The 20,847-nt window shown below is 40.5% G+C and overlaps 1 protein-coding gene and 1 long non-coding RNA gene across 2 annotated transcripts in view; one reads left to right on the top strand and one right to left on the bottom strand.

Moving 5' to 3' along the window:
* The window catches only part of LOC117459982 (kinase non-catalytic C-lobe domain-containing protein 1), an 82,159-nt gene that overhangs the window by 43,946 nt on the left and 17,366 nt on the right, over nt 1–20,847 (bottom strand). The window contains 4 exon segments of the mRNA XM_034101168.2: nt 4,626–4,710; nt 19,123–19,238; nt 19,524–19,536; nt 19,770–19,884. Coding sequence (XP_033957059.1) covers nt 4,626–4,710; nt 19,123–19,238; nt 19,524–19,536; nt 19,770–19,884 — 329 coding nt within the window.
* On the top strand, nt 12,360–14,938 carry LOC139435225 (uncharacterized). The gene is made up of 4 exons (XR_011644509.1): nt 12,360–13,196; nt 13,299–13,412; nt 13,849–13,920; nt 14,809–14,938. It is a non-coding gene; the product is annotated as an uncharacterized lncRNA (long non-coding RNA).

Below are 20,847 nucleotides of genomic sequence, written 5' to 3'. Positions count from 1 at the left end.
GTGAAATATACTATACATTTAAAAGGTCAACTATATTGCATGAGGGTCATCGATACTAAAGTAAATATGTCCTACCGCTGTTTTGTGAAGACTCTTCAAGTGAGCTTTGTTGAGTTTCAGATAAACTCAAATCCTCTGCAGCAATGGATTTTGAGGCTGTCTAAAAGAAAATTTAATTGGTTATTACAATATAGGGAGATATTATTGTTCAATCAGTAATGGTTTTAAGAGTATACGGTGGCCGACAGATGCAAATGTGTTGCACTGCCCGAAAACACGTCTATTAGGCAAAACACGCTGCAGCTTCAGAAACGACGCAATTATAAAACCTTGTTGTGCCAAAACTTGACAAGTGCAGCGTTTACTAAAAGTGCTGCATATACAAAACCCTGCAAACACAAAATCCTGCAAATACAAAGCTCAAAACAAAACAGAAACCAGGTGGCACACAGCTGGGACTGAAGCGCTTGTTGACCTTCGGGGATTGTAAAGTTGGCCAACTGTTACTGATCGTTAGTCTGTTTCATAGTTTTAAGGGGTTTTGCCGGTATATTCAAAATGACTAATACCTAGCCTACAGCAGATCTGCAATAATATTGGAAGGAAGGAATCATGTGATCACATTGTTAAAATAAGCAGATTTTTAGCAGACATTTTAGGTGACTTCAGTCCCAGCTGTGTGCGTCACTTTTTATTGTCCCCGTTTCCGCTGTGTTTAGATCTTCTTGACGATCGTTTTGTATTTGCAGTGTTTCGTTTATGCAGCGCATTTTTGGTCAAGTTGTTGAATGTTTTCTAAATGCCGTACATGTGTTTTCAAGTTGGTGAAGATGTTTCTTTACTTGCATTTGTTTTGGCACATATTTGTATGTGCATTGTTTTTGTAGCTGCAGTGCCATCCATCCATCTTCTCCCGCTTATCCGTGGTTAGCTGCAGTGCGTTTTTCCTAATGGAAATGTTTTGGGCCGTTGTAGGGTGTTTGCACCTGTCGGCCACCGTAAGAGGACGATTAAAAATAATCAAACTCAAATAGAAGTACTCTACAATAAATAAACAGAAATGTGTAAATGTATCTTTCACGGAGAAAAGGGAATGTTTACCGGGGGAACTCTGCGGATGAGGTTGTTCCATACAGTCTCAGCATTTATCCCTTGATAGGATAAGTAGTCACGACAGCTCTGAAACAGATCCACAGGAAAACAATAGTGATAATAGTACAGAACACACTTCACACACACAGACACTAACAATGTTAGAATAAATTGTGCCCTGAAATAACTGTTGGAACAATTAAACATCTCGTATTTGAATAATGAATGTCTTCTCTTACAAAATGAGTGGCAGCATAACAAGTCTATAGCGAGTCTCTATTTACAAAAGCACTTTCACAAATCGGATTCTCTTTATTTAAATTGCAAGTGATGTTCTGAAAAGAGTATGTATATTTAAAAATGGCTCCTCATTAAAGTTGTGCCGATTGTTATGCAAAAATAAAATAAAGCTTTATTTATAGGGAACATTTTCTATAATGAGATGCAATTGCAAGTGCTTTCAAGAGCTAAACATAAAAGGGACACAGAAGGGCAAGATCAAATACAAATAAAATGTGTTTTTGCAATAACTTTTTTTCTAAAGCAAATTTCAGTTAAGCTTGCTGTTTTGTCTGCAGTATAACAGGGATCTTAAAACCAAAACTAGGGCTGTCCACGTGCGATAACTCTGGAAACCGCACTGCGTAAAAAGAAAATGGACGCAGATTAATCTCCTTAGAAAGTTTGACGCAAAGTAGCTCCGTACTTCCAGCCTGTTCTATCTCACACAGGCTCCGCCCTCTACTGGACTCTATGGGTACTACTCTTCATCAATGATACATGAGAGTTCACACACTGAATTTGCATAAATGTAGCCGGCCAATCAGGGCGAGCCTACCTGAATGCGCACGCAGGCTGCACAGTACAGTACGTCATTTCACATTCTAGCACAGTTTATTGCTCTTATACCTTGATTGTTGCCAACTACGATGCTCAACAGCTCGCTTAACGGAACTTTGATGCTGGTATCAGTTTACCACCAATCACGGGAGTATTGTGTATAGAAAGTATTGAGTTATATTTCTCGCGCCCGTCCACACTACAGCTTCAAAAAAAGCTTGGAGCTGGGCGTGTCTGAAGCTTGGGGATTTTATTCAAGCAACGCGACCAACAACCAATCACATGAATCTCCCGCCCCCGACATACAAAGCAAAAACCCCCGGGGATTTTATGGGAGCAATATATATATAAACTCCCCAAACAGGCGAAAACCTACCAGTTTCACCCACTGTCTCTGCCACCTCCCTCCGTGCCTGGTTCCTCCGGTTTGTATCCCGGTAGGTGAAGAGGGTCTGGTCATACAAAACCGGGTGATTTGCTACGGCGATAGTTAGTTTCTCCTCCGACTTTTTTTGAAATATAGAAATGAACGGCGGGATATCTCTCCCAGCTTAGACGCGGTTTGATTGGCTACGGCTTGAGCTGTCAGATTTTCCGAAATGGGATTTGATTGGCTGGCGCTGGCTACTCCGGCGTCAGAAGTTGAACATTGTTCAACTTCTGACGCCGGAGACGCCGGAGACGGACCGCTATGCTACCCACAATTCAGTTCGGCGAAAAACGAGGCAACGTGACGTCACCCCATTCAAAGTGAATGGGCAGATTGAAGCTGTCGACGCTGTAGTGTGGACGGGCCGTGACGGCCCGTCCACACTACAGCTAAGCCCCGCCCCCTCAAGCAACATCAGAGTCAAAAGTCTGAAAGCGAAAAAAAAAGATCTGAAAGCGAAAAAAAAAGATCTGAACGCGAAAAACGATCTGAAGGTGAGAAGCAATGTGAATCCTGAAAAAACAAGATTTGAAACGAAATCTGAAAACGAAAAATCTACAACGGAAAAAAATAAGGATTCAAATATCAAAATATGTATAAAAGTGAAATCTGAAAATAAATATTTTATTCAAAAGAATTGCTGAACTGAATCAAAAATAATATTCAACCTGAAAATTATTTCAAATACTTATTTTTATTTTGAATACATCATTGTATTTTTCAAAGTTCAGGATAAAAACTTGAACTTTCAAATACATTTTATTTTTTTGAATGATCAAAACTTATGACCCTGAAATAGCTCCATACAAAAGCCTGTAAACCAGGCAACGTTTTCAGACCAAGGAGGACCCCTTGGCTGAGAGAGAGAAGAAGCAGGGACACCCACTACATATTGTATACAATTGTGTTGTAAATTAAACATTTTCATAGATTTCTTAGACAGCTTCATAGACTTTGACAGCACTATCATCAGTGTATGTTCCATTAATGTGTATTTTCAGATATTTAACCACTTGAGCCATCAATATTTAGTCTTTTTCCCCCCCTCTACACCAAACCTCTGCCAAAAATAGCAGATCTGTAGTAACTCTGGGGACCCCCTAGGGGTCCCGGACCCCCTGTTCAAGACCCCTGCTGTAGACTATATGTTGAGCCAGCTACGCTTTTCGGCGCGAGCAACCATAACAGAAAATAACAGTACAGTGTTTGCTACTGTGTCACGTTAATGTTGATGTATCTGCACCAGAATGGGAGAAGAGTCCGAAAAGAATACTCTGTGAGATGGAGACCAATGACGAGGCTGACACTACTAAACGGGTTACCAAGCCCAATTGGCGATACGTCGACAGTGATGAAGAGGAGGAGGAGAAGGAGAAGAGTCCTGCAAAGAAGAGGGCTCATCTGGATGAAGAGGAGAGACCTATTTCCAAGAAAAAGGTAACTGACTGCATCCATTGCGTGTTGTGAAGGTAAGTTTAGATTTAGCTGCATAACAGTAACTGTTTAAGGTAAACAATCAACTTGTGTGTGTGTGTGTGTGTGTGTGTGTGTGTGTGTGTGTGTGTGTGTGTGTGTGTGTGTGTGTGTGTGTGTGTGTGTGTGTGTGTGTGTGTGTGTGTGTGTGTGTGTGTGTGTGTGTGTGTGTGTGTGTGTGTGTGTGTGTGTGTGTGTGTGTGTGTGTGTGTGTGTGTGTGTGTGTGTGTGTGTGTGTAGGCTGCAAGTGAGATGCAGAGGGAGCAAGACACTTCAATGTGGGAGAAGAAAAAAATGCAGCAATTACAGACAATTAAGTGCTGTGGGGGGTCACACATTGGATAATATATTGGTTTCAAACCATGTCAGTGGGCTGCAGCATCAATTATTTTTGAAAGTGTAATACATAAGAATCAGTTGATTGTTACTATTAATGATCAGAGATGCATGTGATTGGTTGTTGGTCGCGTGAAGTCCCCAAGCTCAAGACACGCCCACTGCCAAGCGTCAACGCACACAGCCGTGTGTAGGGGCCGTAAAGGTTTTTGGAAATGTTGTCGTCTACGTCTGCATGTTTAAGCAGAGCTGTAGCGGAAAAGGATCAACCTGTAAAAGATCCCATGTCATGGCCATTTCTACTGATCATAATTCCATTGTTGAGGAAGAGTGAACTCCATTTAAACGAAAGAGAAGCCCCCGTTTCCACTTCAAAACACGCTGAATCTGAAATTGTACAGAAATAATGCGTGTGTCAATCAATCGTATGTGTGTGTGTGTGTTTCCTCTGTACCTTGCAGGGTTGTGGGTCTTCATCACCAGGTTCTTCTGGATCAGAGTGCTCACTGAAGACCAGGCTGTGTACTTACTGCCCAGATCTGGCTACAAACACATAAAAGTTAACTGAATTAAAATACAAATATTCAGGACGCTTCGATCAGGGTACCCTGTGCCGTCATATCAGTCAATAAATGGCCAATAAAAAAATGGTGCTCAAGCTAATTTTGTACCAAAAACATTAATATTTCATGCCTACAGACTCAACCTTTTTTTTTAATAAAGAGTATTATTAGGAAGTATTTTCAATTGGAGTATTTTCTCTGCTTTTGATGACAATTTGTGAGTAATAATAATGGCTTATTGTTAACAGGACATCCCAACACAAGTCCCTTTTTATATATTAGTTTCAGAACATCGGTGTGTTCATTTTCACTACATAATCCTCCACAAAGAACTCCCTTAATATTGATTAGAATAGAGAGTAGGAGTCAGCCATCTTGTTGTTGTTTTTTCAAAAATAGAATGCCTGGGCAAAGTTACCCAGAATGCATCTTCACTGTTGCCATGGCCACATCTCTACATGTGAGCATTGTGCAGAAATTCCAAGTGATGTCGTCATGATGATGCTGTGAGGTGCTTTGTGACATCAACGATAGTTCCAAATGGGAACCTGCGAGGACTCCAGTTTGAGTTTTAAGCCACAGCATATCTTGGCTTAGCAGACACTAGTCCGACGCTGACAACACACCACGAAATTCAGTTTTTTCCCCGTGAAGAAACAGTTAGGTATTACCAGTTGCTACTGTGTGTGTATCATTGTCATCTTAAAAAAACATGTCCTGCAATAAGGAACAAGTGGAATTGGGAGGTGACTACGCTGGAGTTAGGAGGAGTCTTGGGGAAGTTCAAGAACATCTCAAGACCCTACATGTGAAAATTCAATCCACACAAAAACAGTTAGGCAGCTTTCCAGCGCTGGGGGAGCAGTTTGACGCTCTGAAGGCAGAGGGACATGTCGCGAGGCGCAAGTGTGCCTACCTCGAAAAAGTAGTGAGGGTTCTTAGTGAGAAGATCGAAAATAACGTTACCGTAGAGGCGATGTTCCAGGGACTAATCCAGACAAACAAGGAATTGGAGCATGAACGACAGATCCTCGAGGGACAGATGTTTGACCAGATAGATAAGCTGGATAGCATCGATGCGATCAAAGCCGAGCATGAAGCTGCACTACGTGGACGGAGAGAGCTCGAAGCACAGATTAAAGAGGTGCGTTCATCGATCCAATGCTATTCTGCTGCAGAGGAAACGCTCGATGCATTGAGAAGTGACGCAGAGGAAACCATCAGAGTAAATGGTGGCCTTGAGGAAGAACTTGAGTGTCTCAAACAAAGGAAAAAGCAACTTCAGGATCGTTTCCAAGTGTCTAAGGCAGAGATAGAGACGGTTTTACAGAAGAACCAGGCTCTGCAGCAGGAAGTGGACGATCTCTCCAGGGAGCTTGAAAATGAAAGCATGGTGCAGTTTGAGATGGACGAAATGAACCGTTCGAAATATGAGGAAAGGAGCCAAAGCGAAGACTTGCAAGAAGAGATCTTTGAGCTTTCAAAGAGGCTTCTGGGTTTCGAGGATCTTCAGGTGTCATACAAAATTGCGAAGGAAGAAAAAGAGTTGATTTTCCAGCAAATCCAATTGTTGCAACAAAAGAAAGTCGAGTTGTGCCAAGAACTTGAGAACGAGGACACCATTAGGGAAAGTTACAACGCAATGGTGACAGAAAAAGCCGCCATGAGCCTCGAACATGTCTCCCTGCGAGAAGAAGCTTTGCAGCTCAAGAAAAGGCATCTGCGTTTCATGGAGCTCGAGGACTCTTACAAGGAGGCGAAAGCTGAGAGAGAGGACGTTAAGAGGAAGAACGAGGCTTTGATGAACAAGATCCAGGGTTTGAGCAATGAGGTTCACAAGGAAAAGCATCTCAGGATCAACTACGAGGCTTTGAAGGCATCCAACGAGACCTTGGGGTGTGATAGTGCCGCCATGGGGAAGGATCTCGTGGAACTTAACCTAGAGATTGGTGTTTTGAGGAAGGGTCGTTCTCAGAACAAAACTCTGCAGGAAAAGATGAACGACCTGCAGTCTATGTGTGATGAGCCACTGAGGGAAAGAAACACAGCGGTTCAGAATCCTAACGGCGATCAGGACCGAATGAACAGCTTGAATGTGAACAACGTCACCGTTCACAATGACTTCCTTGAATTCAAGAAAACGTTTGGGGAGAAAAGAGCTCAGCAGGCCAAAAACACCGCGGATCAGAATCCAAACGGCGATCTCGGACAAAGGGTCCAAGAAGATCAAGACCGAATGAACGGCTTGAATGTGAAGATCGTCACCGTTGACAATGACTTCCTTGAACACATGAAAACGGTTCAGGAGAATCGAGCTCAGCAGGCCAGGAGATAAAAGCCACTAACTTATCCGTGGCATAGCGGGTTTTCTCCGGGAGCACCGGGTTTTTCCCAAAATGTACGATTTAAAAAAAACAAACATTAGTAAAATGTCTTAGCATGACATCAGGGGGCTTGGATATTCTTCCAGCAAGCTACAATTGCCACGAGATAAATACCACGGGTTAAAGTTCATTAACTTGTCCGTGGCATAGCGGGTTTTCTCCGGGAGCGCCGGGTTTTTCCCAAAATGTACGATTTAAAAAAAACAAACATTAGTAAAATGTCTTAGCATGACATCAGGGGGCTTAGATATTCTTCCAGCAAGCTACAATTGCCACGAGATAAATACCACGGGTTAAAGTTCATTAACTTGTCCGTGGCATAGCGGGTTTTCTCCGGGAGCGCCGGGTTTTCCCAAATGTACGATTTAAAAAATAAATAAAACATTATTAACATAATAACTTTATTTTAATTCAATAAAATTGATCTCTTTTTTTATTATTACATGTTACTTGTTACACACTTTTATCCAACACGACTTACATACTCAATACTGTGGACAATCCCCACAGGAGCAATTTGGGGTGAAGAGTCTCAGGGACACAACGACATGCTGACTGCAGTGGGGTTTGAATCTGTGACCCCCTGATCCCAACACCTAGGCACTAATCCACTACGCCACACGCTTCCATCTTAATCTAGAGCTTGGAGTTTTGAAGAAGGGTCGGTCTTATGTGGTGACATTCGATCACTTGGATGGTTTGAAAGCGGAAAATGACCTCCTGCTAAATAATCTGGATGATGTCAACGAAGAGATTGAGATTCAACGGTGACTTTTAAACATTATTAAGATTGTCTTAGCATGGCATCAAGGGGCTACACATGTTTTACCAGCAAGCTACAATTGCCAGGCCTTACATTCATAATGTCAGCGGAGGGAGGGGGGGCGGTGCTGCGGAACAGCAGAGTGGCGAGGGAGAGCTGTCATCTTCCCTTTACAAGCTTAAAACATGTATTTATTGTGTGATTTTGGAAATAAAAGTTTCATATTCTGAAAGCCAAGACTTTGTTTATTTTAAAATCAAACAAAACACCTGAACCCCGGAAAACTTTTTTTTTTTTTTACGCAAATCCACGTTTATTTTGAAATGAGACTTTGCGACTTCCGACTGATTTCGGTAGAGCAGAGGCCTGTACTACGAAGCCGGTTCAACCTAACCTGGATATGTTTGAGTTAGCCGGTTGGCCTAATCCAAAACATACGCGCTCTCGCTAAACTGTACTACGACGCTGGTTATCAAGTGGATCGCTCAGCCAGCCGTGTCCTATCTAGTTAGGTGCGCGTTCACATGCAAGGGGTGGTATTTGGAGCATTCGACCAATCACAAACATGGAGAAGCGTACTGACAGCGCAGCGTCATACTTCCTGAATGAAAAGTTAACTATAATATTAGACATATGAAGAAGTTAAACTTTAAACATCCATGACTTAAACACTTTATCCAGGATCAAAGCCACAGAGCTGCACCTGCAAGGTGAATACAGCTGGGAACAGAACAAGTGTTTGAATGCGTACATTAACAGGTTTATGATATCACTGCCCCGTCTAAAACACGAGTCAATCAATCAATCAATCAATCAATGTTTATTTATATAGCCCAATATCACAAATGTTACATTTGTCTCAGTGGTCTTCACAGTGTGTACAGAATATCAGTATGACAATACGACACCCTCTGTCCTTAGACCCTCACATCGTACAAGGAAAAACTTCCAAAGAAAACCCAGTTTAAAGGGAGAAATGGGAGAAACCTCAGGGAGAGCAACAGAGGAGGGATCCCTCTCCCAGGACGGACAGACGTGCAATAGATGCCGTGTGTAAATTGAAAAGATAATACATTTGCAACATAGGTAGTCCAAATGTTTGGAAATGCATGTGTGTATAATAGGAAGATGAATCCACGAGGATATCCATCCAGGACCTATGATCCAGGACCACAGCCACGACTCAAGATCCAGCGCTCGCGATCCAGGACACAGGACCGCAGGATCATCCATGACTCCGGATCCCAGCGTATATAGACACCAAAAAGAAAGACATTTGGGGAAGCTGGGTTAATCGGAACATGAGTGTACACGGGTATAGACAGAGAGAAGGAAGAAGTAAGATGTCCCCCGACAAACTAAGCCTATATCAGCAAAACTAGGGGCTGAATCTAATCAGCCCTAACTATAAGCTTTATCAAAAAGGAAGGTCTTAAGCGCACTCTTAAAAACGGATAGGGTGTCTGCCGCCCGAACACAAACTGGAAGCTGATTCCACAAATGTGGAGCTTGATAAGAAAAGGCTCTGGCTCCCATTGTACTTTTAAAGATTCTAGGAACAACCAACAACCCTGCATTCTTGGAACGCAATGCCCTAGTAGGACAGTAGGGTATAATGAGTTCTTTAAGGTAAGATGGCGCCTGCCCATTAAGGGCTTTGTAGGCGAGAAGAAGAATTTTAAATTCTATCCTGTGTTCTATAGGGAGCCAGTGTAAGGCAGCCAGAACAGGAGTAATGTGGTCCCTTTTCCTAACTCTGGTTAGTACACGAGCCGCAGCATTTTGAATCAGCTGAAGCGACTTGATTGACTTCTTGGTACTCCCTGATAATAAAGAGTTACAATAATCCAGCCTAGAAGTAACAAATGCATGGACTAGTTTCTCTGCATCGTTTTGAGGCAAGATATGCCTGATTTTTGCAATGTTACGTAGATGGAAGTAGGCGGTCCTTGAAATTGATTTTATGTGGGCGTTAAAGGATAAATCCTGATCAAATATAACACCAAGATTCCTTACAGTCTCACTGGAGGCCAAATTAATGCCATCCATAGTTAGTATGTCTTTAGATAATTTGTTTCGTAGATTCTTCGGGCCAAGTACAATAACTTCAGTTTTGGTCGTGTTTAACATCAAAAAGTTTAAGGTCATCCACGTTTTTAAGTCCTTAAGGCAGTCTTGAATTTTATTTAGATGATTAATTTCATCAGGCTTGATTGATAAATATAGTTGAGTATCATCCGCATAACAATGAAAGTTTACAGAATGATTCCTTATAATATTGCCTAACGGAAGCATATATAATGTGAACAAAATAGGTCCGAGCACTGAGCCCTGTGGCACTCCATGGCTAACTTTGGTTTGCGTGGAAGATTCATCGTTAACACGTACAAACTGAGAGCGTTCAGATAGATAGGACCTAAACCAGCCTAAAGCAGTTCCCTGTATGCCAACTAAGTGCTCTAGTCTTTGCAATAGGATATCATGGTCAATAGTATCAAATGCAGCACTAAGATCGAGCAAAACAAGAATAGAGACAAGTCCCTTGTCTGAGGCTATTAGAATATCATTTGTGACTTTAACCAGAGCTGTCTCTGTGCTATGATGTGTTCTAAAGCCAGACTGAAAATCTTCAAATAAATCATTGTTTTTTAAGTAATCACACAACTGTTTTGCGACCGCTTTCTCAAGAATTTTTGAGAGGAACGGAAGATTAGAAATAGGTCTATAGTTGGCTAAAACCTCTGGATCGAGGTTGTGCTTTTTAAGAAGCGGTTTTATCACTGCTACTTTGAATGATTGTGGAACGTAGCCTGATAATAAAGACATATTCATAATATTTAATAAAGAAGTGCTAATTAATGGAAAAACTTCCTTCAACAGCTTAGTTGGAATTGGGTCTAACATACACGTTGATGGTTTAGAAGAGAGAATCATTGAATGTAATTGTTCAAGGTTAATGGCTGAAAAGCATTCTAGTTTACTATCTAGTGTAATATTAGAACGTACGATTCCGGGAGCTGTTGATAACACTATACTGGTCGAAGGCAAGAGGTCATTAATTTTGTTTCTAAGAGTAACAATTTTATCGTTAAAAAAGCACATAAAATCATTACTACTGAGTGCTAAGGGAATAGAAGGCTCAATCGAGCTGTGGCTCTCTGTCAGCCTGGCTACAGTGCTGAAAAGAAATCTTGCATTATTCTTATTCTCATCTATTAATGAAGAGTAGTAGGCTGCTCTCGCTTTACGCAGTGCTTTCTTATATTCATTGAGAGTAATATGCCAAATTAAACGAGATTCTTCAAGTTTAGTGGAACGCCATATCCTTTCAAGTTGTCTAGACTTTTGCTTTATTTTTCGGGTTTCGGCATTATGCCATGGAGCTAATCTATGTTGTTTTATTTTCTTCTTTTTCAAAGGAGCAACAGAATCTAATTTTATTCGCAGCGCATCTATAGCACTATCAACAACATGATCAATTTGGGGTGGTGTACATTTTGTATAAGTTTCCTCCCCTACATGCAGACATGCTATCGAGTTAAGTATTGGTTGAATCTCTTCCTTAAATGTGGCTATAGCACTAACAGATAGGTTTCTGCTGCAAGAGCTTTTGACTAATGCTTTGTAGTCTAGTAACAGTACTTCAAAAGTTACTAAGAAATGGTCGGATAAAGCAGGATTATGCGGTTCGACTAATAGTTGCTCAATTTCAATACCATAAGTCAGAACAAGGTCGAGAGTGTGATTATAACAGTGGGTTGGTTTATTTACACTCTGACAGAAACCAACAGAATCTAATATAGAGTTAAATGCAACAGTAAGGCTATTTTTATCATCGTCAACATGAATATTAAAGTCACCTACGATAATTACTTTGTCTGTTTTAAGAACCAAAGTTGATAAAAACTCAGAGAATTCTGATAAGAATTCTGAATAAGGACCTGGTGCACGATACACTGTAACAAATAAGATTGGCTGCAAAGTTTTCCAGGTCGGATGCGTAAGACTAAAAACGAGGCTTTCAAAAGAGGTATAATTACAGTTTGGTTTAGTATTGATAAGTAAACTTGAGTCAAAGATTGCTGCAACTCCACCTCCTCGGCCCGTGCCTCGAGCAATATGAGTGTTGACATGGCTGGGTGGAGTGGCCTCATTTATGCTGACATATTCTTCATGTCTCAACCAAGTTTCAGTGAGACAGCATATATCAATATTATAATCTGATATTAAATCATTTGGAGTGGATCTGACTTTAATTACATTTGTCTCGAGTGTTTCGTCAACTTAATGTGTTGCTTAAAATAATACTTCTGCATCCAGTATGTGTAAGATACGGCTCAGCTGACTCAGATAAGGAGATATATGATACATTATGAAGTGATATGCCGCGGACTGTACTTAATGTACTCTGATCCGGTTACTTATGTTGTGGCCGATATTTAAGTAAGCTTTCTTAACGCTAATGTTAAATAGTCAGATTGCTCTGAAGATGGGAGGTGATATTCTAACAATTCAGGAGTTGAGGGATGCAAACTTGGCCCTGAAAAATGAAAATGATCATTTGAAAGACCTCATAATAAAGCGCAAGTATTATTGTATTGCAATATTGGTTTAATTCAATCGGATAGGACTTTTCTGTTTTGTAAATGTGCTGTCAATGGACCGTGTGACAACTTAGATGCAAATAGCATCCAAGTTGCAACTTCTGTACAACCCCACACGAGATATTCCTCAAAGGAAGGAGGACATTGCCTCGCTTGCTGGAAGAGTAAGTTCCTCTTATTTGTATCACTTTATTTTACTTGTTACTTAATCAGAGGAGGAGATTTTTATGATGTTAGGCTGATTAGGGCAATTCACCTGCTGTTTGTATTTTTAATTGTTCAGAAATGATAACATACTGTCTTCCTTCTCTAACAAGTGTGCAGCAACCTCAAAACAATTGCAGGTGAGTAACATTGTTCTTGTTCTAAGGATGCATATGTTATGGTGTGACTCTGTAGGAGGCAATAGTCTACACAGGTGTGTTTGTCCAGGGCTAATCTCATCAGTGCCAAATTGTTCATTGACAACAGGCCAAGAACCTCCGCTTTCACATGTGTATTATATCCTAATGGAAATCAAATCAATGGACAAAAACCTTGGAAAAATTAGTCATATGTCATAGAAAGCTAACTACAAAATAATTGCATCCCCCTTTAATTCATCTTGCTTCTCTCTTGCCTCAAAAGACTGTGGCAGCTGCAGAGCCTCAGAAGAAGCAGCCTGGTGATGACGATGATGATGGTGGTGGTGATGGTGGAAATAACAACAAAGTAAGTAACAAGTCAAAAATGTATCTATAAGCTCTCAAGGCGGGAGGCGGGAAAACATATAAATTGGCCTACTAATACATTTATATGTGATGTATTTTTCAGATTGAAATTGTGAAGGGGTCAGGAGTCTTTTGCGTACCACCTCTGGCACAGCAATGAGAACTCTCCTCCTCGGCACATTTCCCCTTGAAGCCCTGCTTCAGAGCAGCCTCAACGGTAAAAACAAAAAGCTACTGTTCAAAATCTCTTTAAATCAATCCTATCATTAATAAAGAAAGGCAGTTTACACATGTGTTCTTCTTTCTAAACTGATTCACCTAAGAATGGAAAAACTGAACTATTTTCTTACTCTCTGTTTTCGCTGCTGCAATTTGTTACGAGTAATGTTTTTTTTACAATTGTCCCACACTCGACTCTAGCCCAGTGGTTCTCAAACTTTATCATTTCAAGGACCCCCATAACTCAGAGTGTATGATTGGAAAGCAAATGGGTCTATTTGGAACACCCCCAAGGAACCTTGAGTGTCATTTGTCCCTGGACAACCACTCTAGCCTAAAGTGTGGGCCATTAGTATGTAAACAGTAGCTGCTGCAGATCAGCAGGATTACCCACTTTTCATTTGCAAAATAATAATTATGAAATATGACTTTAGGTGGCAAGCCAAAGCGAGGTGATGGGGAGCAGCTGGAAGCCCTGGACCCAGGGAAAAAGGCGGCCATAATCGGTGAGTAAAAACGAATGAATTTAGAAAGGAAAATAAAAGTTAATAGAGATGCGTCAAGTTGACTACTTTAACCATCCCTGTTTCACTATTTATTAGCTATCAGTGGTAGGATCAGGATCAGCATCAGGTAAGTGAGGAGGACACCCGTTAATGGTATCTGCACGGATTAGCACCTATAGGGTGATCACTACATTTTCAATGGCTCACTTCTTGATCACAGCTCTCTTCTAATAGAACCCGTGTTCTGGGCTAGCGTGCTTCCTCTGTGGTGTCCTCTGTGTTATAGAATATGTAGTCGTTAATAAACCCATGACACTAATTGTTCTCCTCTGCAGTGTTAAATAACCAGCATCTTCACCCTTAATCAATGACCAGCCGTTTGTTCTGTGTGTGTGTTTATGTTAATTAGTTTAATTAATTAATTAATTAATTAATAATTAATGTTCTTGATTGCAATGCATATGTTATTGCTCTTCTGGTAAACAACCTGTGCTGATGATCTCTGTTGTTTGTATACAAGTGAAGTTCATGTGATGTCATTTTTTTTTAAACAGTATTTTGAAAAGCCAAACTTTACCTAATTCCAACTAATAATTGTAAATTTAGCAGCTTCTTAGACAGATTTGGTAAAGGCACTGACTTTTCAGATAATTCAAAAATAATAGTAATGATATATGAAACAAATCACTAATAAAATAGATCATCTGTTTGAATAAAGGCTTTGGGCTTTATCTGCCAATAAACTCACAGGGGAGCTCGTGTCCACTACACCAGGTGGTTTGGCAACACTTTGGAGTGGAATGCTTGGAGTCTGTAGAAGACTTGGAGCATTTTTACACTGTCATCTCATTATGTCCTTTTCTTTTCTCTGTCGAGGCAACAATGAAGAAGTGGCCACACACAACGAAGGGCCAGCTGGGTACAGCCATCAACAACAAGCTGACAGAGCTCAGGGCTCGCCAAAAGCAGACTAAATAATTGACATTTATTGACAATAAATGTATGTTAATGACTTATACATTTTGTGTGTTGTATTTTTTTATGTAAGTAGTATGTAAGTATAAACCTTGAACATAGGTGTAAATAAACATATATGCACATATAGGCTAAACTTATATGCACATATATGTGAAACTTATATGCACATATATGTTTTACATATATGTGAAACATATATGTGCAACCTATATGTGCATATAAGTTTAGCCTATATGTGCATATATGTGCATATAAGTTTAGCCTAAAAATGATAAAATACGGCGAAGATATTAAAATATGTGCTTCCATTATTCATACTTCTGAAATATATCTGTATTAACTTTATATCATCGTATGTCCGTGTTTATTGGGTATTTTTGCATGAAACAAAGACTGGCATATAGTTTCAAGCCAGTACTTTCGACAGAAATACACATATACATCCTGTTGAGCAGGATCTACAGTTTCCAGTATTTCCCGTTTCGTAAAATGATCAAATTCGGCGAAGATATTAAAATATGTGCTTCCATTTTTCATACTTTTGAAATGTATTAACTTTTATATCATCGTATCTCCGTGTTTACTGGGTCTTTTTGCATGAAACAAAGACTGGGATATACAGTAGTTTAAAGCCAGCACTTTCGACAGAAACACACGCCAATGTTGTCCGGACTGTTGTTTTTATGCGGCACCGGCTTGAACAGGTCATGTGATCTGATCACGCCGGCGTGACGGTCGACTCCAAAGGGTTAATATTAAATACATATATAAGTATTTTTACAACTTGTATTTAGAAATACTCTGTTGAAATACTCTGTTGTAATTATTGATGCATAAATGTGTTCATCCATTCAATGTGGCATCTGCTATAATGGGGTTAATGTATGATATTACTTAATAATACAATACATTGTAATATATGATATGTTAATTACATTTCAGTTTTATTCATTTCTTATTTCATATGTTCTCATTATTATTATTTTTATCGCTCAACTTATTTTTGATTTTATTAATCTGTGTGAATCTGTGCTGTCCTGTTTTTCACTCTCACCCTGTTGCTGTTTGAACTACTGAATTTCCCCACGGGATTAATAAAGGTCCATCTTATCTTATCTTAATGTATAAGTTGATTTACTTCAATCTACTGTACTGTGTAAAAACACCCCAACAATATTACAAGAAATATACTGCATAAAGCAAACTATATACTTTATTTGATCTAAAATATTGATGTTTCTACAACACCCAGCTGTCTTTGTGTATTTTGTGAATGAAGCGCCATCTCATGGTTAAATCCTGTAATTGAACAAATGGGGAAATTGGGCAACGCCCTCTAGCAATTTGGCAACACCCCCAGCCACTGGCATCCGCTGGGCTTTTGACTGGGACACACCCATGTGAGTCCTATCTGGAGTGCTACATCTGTATATAAGTCATCCTTTTCTCTTCAGCAAGCAGGACAACACCTGAGAAAAGCATTTGAAACAAGTAAAGTATCTTACCTCCAGGCAAGCAAATGGAGTCGCCACTGCAGGAAACCCGGGCCTGTTTCTCATGCCCGGCTTAATAGCGGGCGCCGATCCCCACCAGCTCTGTTGTGCCTGGGACCAGACCACGCCGAAGACGAGCTCGAGGTGGTGGACGTGGGAGACCAGGAGATGGCCGAGGCGACGCCACCAACGTTCGCTATCTCAGCGTTTGCTGAGGAGGAAGAAGATGACTTCGCCTCATAGGTGTCTGACACTTCCGGGTCCGGAATCCGCGGAAGTCCACCGCACATGTCACACTTGCCTTAAGGACTTAAAAACGTGGATGACCTTAAACTTTTTGATGTTAAACACGACCAAAACTGAAGTTATTGTACTTGGCCCGAAGAATCTACGAAACAAATTATCTAAAGACATACTAACTATGGATGGCATTAATTTGGCCTCCAGTGAGACTGTAAGGAATCTTGGTGTTATATTTGATCAGGATTTATCCTTTAACGCCCACATAAAATCAATTTCAAGGACCGCCTACTTCCATCGACGTAACATTGCAAAAATCAGGCATATCTTGCCTCAAAACGATGCAGAGAAACTAGTCCATGCATTTGTTACTTCTAGGCTGGATTATTGTAACTCTTTATTATCAGGGAGTACCAAGAAGTCAATCAAGTCGCTTCAGCTGATTCAAAATGCTGCGGCTCGTGTACTAACCAGAGTTAGGAAAAGGGACCACATTACTCCTGTTCTGGCTGCCTTACACTGGCTCCCTATAGAACACAGGATAGAATTTAAAATTCTTCTTCTCGCCTACAAAGCCCTTAATGGGCAGGCGCCATCTTACCTTAAAGAACTCATTATACCCTACTGTCCTACTAGGGCATTGCGTTCCAAGAATGCAGGGTTGTTGGTTGTTCCTAGAATCTTTAAAAGTACAATGGGAGCCAGAGCCTTTTCTTATCAAGCTCCACATTTGTGGAATCAGCTTCCAGTTTGTGTTCGGGCGGCAGACACCCTATCCGTTTTTAAGAGTGCGCTTAAGACCTTCCTTTTTGATAAAGCTTATAGTTAGGGCTGATTAGATTCAGCCCCTAGTTTTGCTGATATAGGCTTAGTTTGTCGGGGGACATCTTACTTCTTCCTTCTCTCTGTCTATACCCGTGTACACTCATGTTCCGATTAACCCAGCTTCCCCAAATGTCTTTCTTTTTGGTGTCTATATACGCTGGGATCCGGAGTCATGGATGATCCTGCGGTCCTGTGTCCTGGATCGCGAGCGCTGGATCTTGAGTCGTGGCTGTGGTCCTGGATCATAGGTCCTGGATGGATATCCTCGTGGATTCATCTTCCTATTATACACACATGCATTTCCAAACATTTGGACTACCTATGTTGCAAATGTATTATCTTTTCAATTTACACACGGCATCTATTGCACGTCTGTCCGTCCTGGGAGAGGGATCCCTCCTCTGTTGCTCTCCCCGAGGTTTCTCCCATTTTTCCCTTTAAACTGGGTTTTCTTTGGAAGTTTTTCCTTGTACGATGTGAGGGTCTAAGGACAGAGGGTGTCGTATTGTCATACTGATATTCTGTACACACTGTGAAGACCACTGAGACAAATGTAACATTTGTGATATTGGGCTATATAAATAAACATTGATTGATTGACATGTCTGCCTGCCAGGACTTCCCGCTGGTGATGGCCACGGCGGCGGAACGTGTCGGACTACCACTGCCGCCGAAGCCGGTAAGCCGTTTACGGTCCGGCCCGCCCGGCGCAACCGGCTTTCGTCTCGCCCCCGTTGCCAGATATCTGGCAGTGTATGTAGGCGTCTTGGCAACAGCCACTGAAAGCGAGAGCTCCGGTGGCAGGAAAGGTAGGTATTCTGAGGGTGCAGGGCCGCACGGAGACCTCATATCCCGGCGTGCCCCCCATCGAATAGAGCCTGGCAACACATCTGACACCAACACCCCGTGTCTACCGAAGGGCTCTTTGGATCGATTTCCTCGGTCACGTGGATGAGGAGAAGTCGCAGCTTAGCTGTATGCTGCTTCTTGCTCATCCTCAAAGCGGAGAATGCAGCGCCATTGTGAAACACTGTCCAGAGATGTTCACAAGTCTTTTTTTGCAAGTCCATGTCAAGTCTCAAGTCTTTGTGGGGTGAGACTTGATCAAGTCTCAAGTCTTTGGTCACGAGTCCAAGTCAAGTCTCAAATCTCTAAAAAAATAAAAGTCTCATGTCTCTTCTGGTTGTAATAAGCCTATTGTCTGCTGCTATCCAGTCTGTTAAGAATACTGCACAGCTATATCTAAGAAATGCAAAGCATTTACTGTGTTATTACTCCTATATCTATTAGCATACAGTATCAGTACTGATTAGTTGTTTGTTATATGATCACTTTAAACAGGCTATTGCAATGCAATATGAGGACAAACATCACACTTTAGCTAAATGCAAACAACTTATAAGCAAAACACTTCAGAATCAGAAATCAGTATCACAAATACTTTATTAATCCCCCGCAGGGAATCTGTGTAAAAAGTACTTAAAAGTAAACATTTGTTCTGTGCCATTTGCAACTAAAAAACTATTGCTGCAATATTATCTGAAATATACTGAACTGGTGATATTAAAACATGACCTGTTCCAAAAGAGATATCTACCATTAACACCATTTACCAGCCACATGCTGGTAAATCATGCAAGTGGCTGGTACTGTATGTTGCACGCACCAGCCAAAAATAACAATGGCAATCTATTGAGTGGCTGGTAAAAGTTTTTAGGTCTCAAGAAAAGTACTTCTCCCTCACAGCCCACGTGCATCGTGTCCAGGCATAGATACTGTAGGCTAATGGAAAAGAGAGAAATCAGAACAGACATTGCCAACACAATTTAAGCCTTGCACATGATGAACGGAAGAAAATTGAACACTTGTACAGAAATAAATACAGTAGATACTAGTGTTGTCAACGATTAAAACATTTTTAACGTGTTCACAATATTAAACACAAAACCAATACACGTGTTATGTTGTAATCAAAAATGCATGACTAGAGAAATCAGATGTATTTTTACTTACTTACTTATTATTTTAACACAACATGATTTCTGATTCATTGTCATAAAGTCTGACAATTTTGACACTCCTATGCAACTTCAAGAAATTGCACAAGGTTCCTAGTTGGAATTAGGAAGTCATTTTCTATTTATCGCTAGAGGTTTCCAGATGAATTGCGAGCGTTAATGAGCTGGGGTTGAGAGCCCTTTAGAGACATATGTAAAAGGATGTGTGCTCTTACTTTATATGTGAGTTCTAAATTGTTCTAAAAGGAGTAGTTAATATTAGGTACTGATTTCATGCATGAAATGATTTAATCACCTGGAAAATCGATGTAGGTCTGCAGAGAGGAGAGGCAGGAGAAACAGAGAGCCCAGAACTCGTTAACGGTCAACCGCCGTCCTCATCGAGTCAGAAGCTCCCTCAGAGAGATCCACTGGAGAGAGAATACAGAACAGTTTCAAAGGAGATTAAGGGACAGGCTTTGGAGCTGATCCCTAAATGTGCCTTATTGTAACTGTAACTCCAAATTCATTTTTCTGAGTTCTCTTCAACAGTGATTTGTCTTATGGAAGTTTTTCTAAAAGGCAATTGAGAAAAATAACCTGGTGATACATTTTCTAAGTCTGATTCTGATCTTAATTGATTTATCTACTGTGTTTATGACTTAAGAACAGATTAAATTGAGGTGTTTGCCAATGTTATCGGAGATTCCCTCAAAAGGTTGCTTTTGTTCACCTGTGGAAACAATAAGAAAGGTGTTGCCATGGTGTAATGCATGTTTTGGCCACAAGGGGCTGCAGTGAAACACCAACCCATGTTATAAATAGTTTTCTTCCAGGTGACTATGACAAAGGGAATAGTTACATTTTGGAAGTTAAAACAATTGGTTGAATGTCCGTCTTGACCTTGACAAATCAAATCAAAGTTTATTTATAAAGCATATTTATAAAGCATATTTATAAAGCATATTTAAAAGCGATTTTTGGTCGGGCCAAAGTGCTGTACATGTAATAAATACTACAATCACATAAAAACACATTTAAAAAGTATATGCATCCATTGTAATAGAGCTTTAAAACCAGGAAAAGACACACTTTTATGATATCAAGTTATCGAAAATCTAAGTGATAATAAGCCTTATTTATCTTCATCAGTTTAGTGTTGATATATTTCCCAGCCCTGAGGGACTTAATAGGCTCACCTACGCCTTATTCAACAGTGTGGCCATCTGTTAGCACATAACCACACTTTTGTATTTAGGTCACATGATGACAAAGGACTCCAAACATGGGCTAACAGCTTTTTATTTAGCTAAACTCAAGCTACTACTTATGGAATTTTAACAAAGACACCTTTATAAAAAATACTTTTCCCATTTCTGAACTGAGTTTGACCA

This window comes from Pseudochaenichthys georgianus, chromosome 15 (genome assembly GCF_902827115.2).
Source record: "Pseudochaenichthys georgianus chromosome 15, fPseGeo1.2, whole genome shotgun sequence".
Lineage (NCBI taxonomy): Eukaryota > Metazoa > Chordata > Actinopteri > Perciformes > Channichthyidae > Pseudochaenichthys > Pseudochaenichthys georgianus.
The sequence above is the reverse complement of the archived record's forward strand: the minus strand, read 5'-3'. Positions and strand labels throughout refer to the sequence as shown.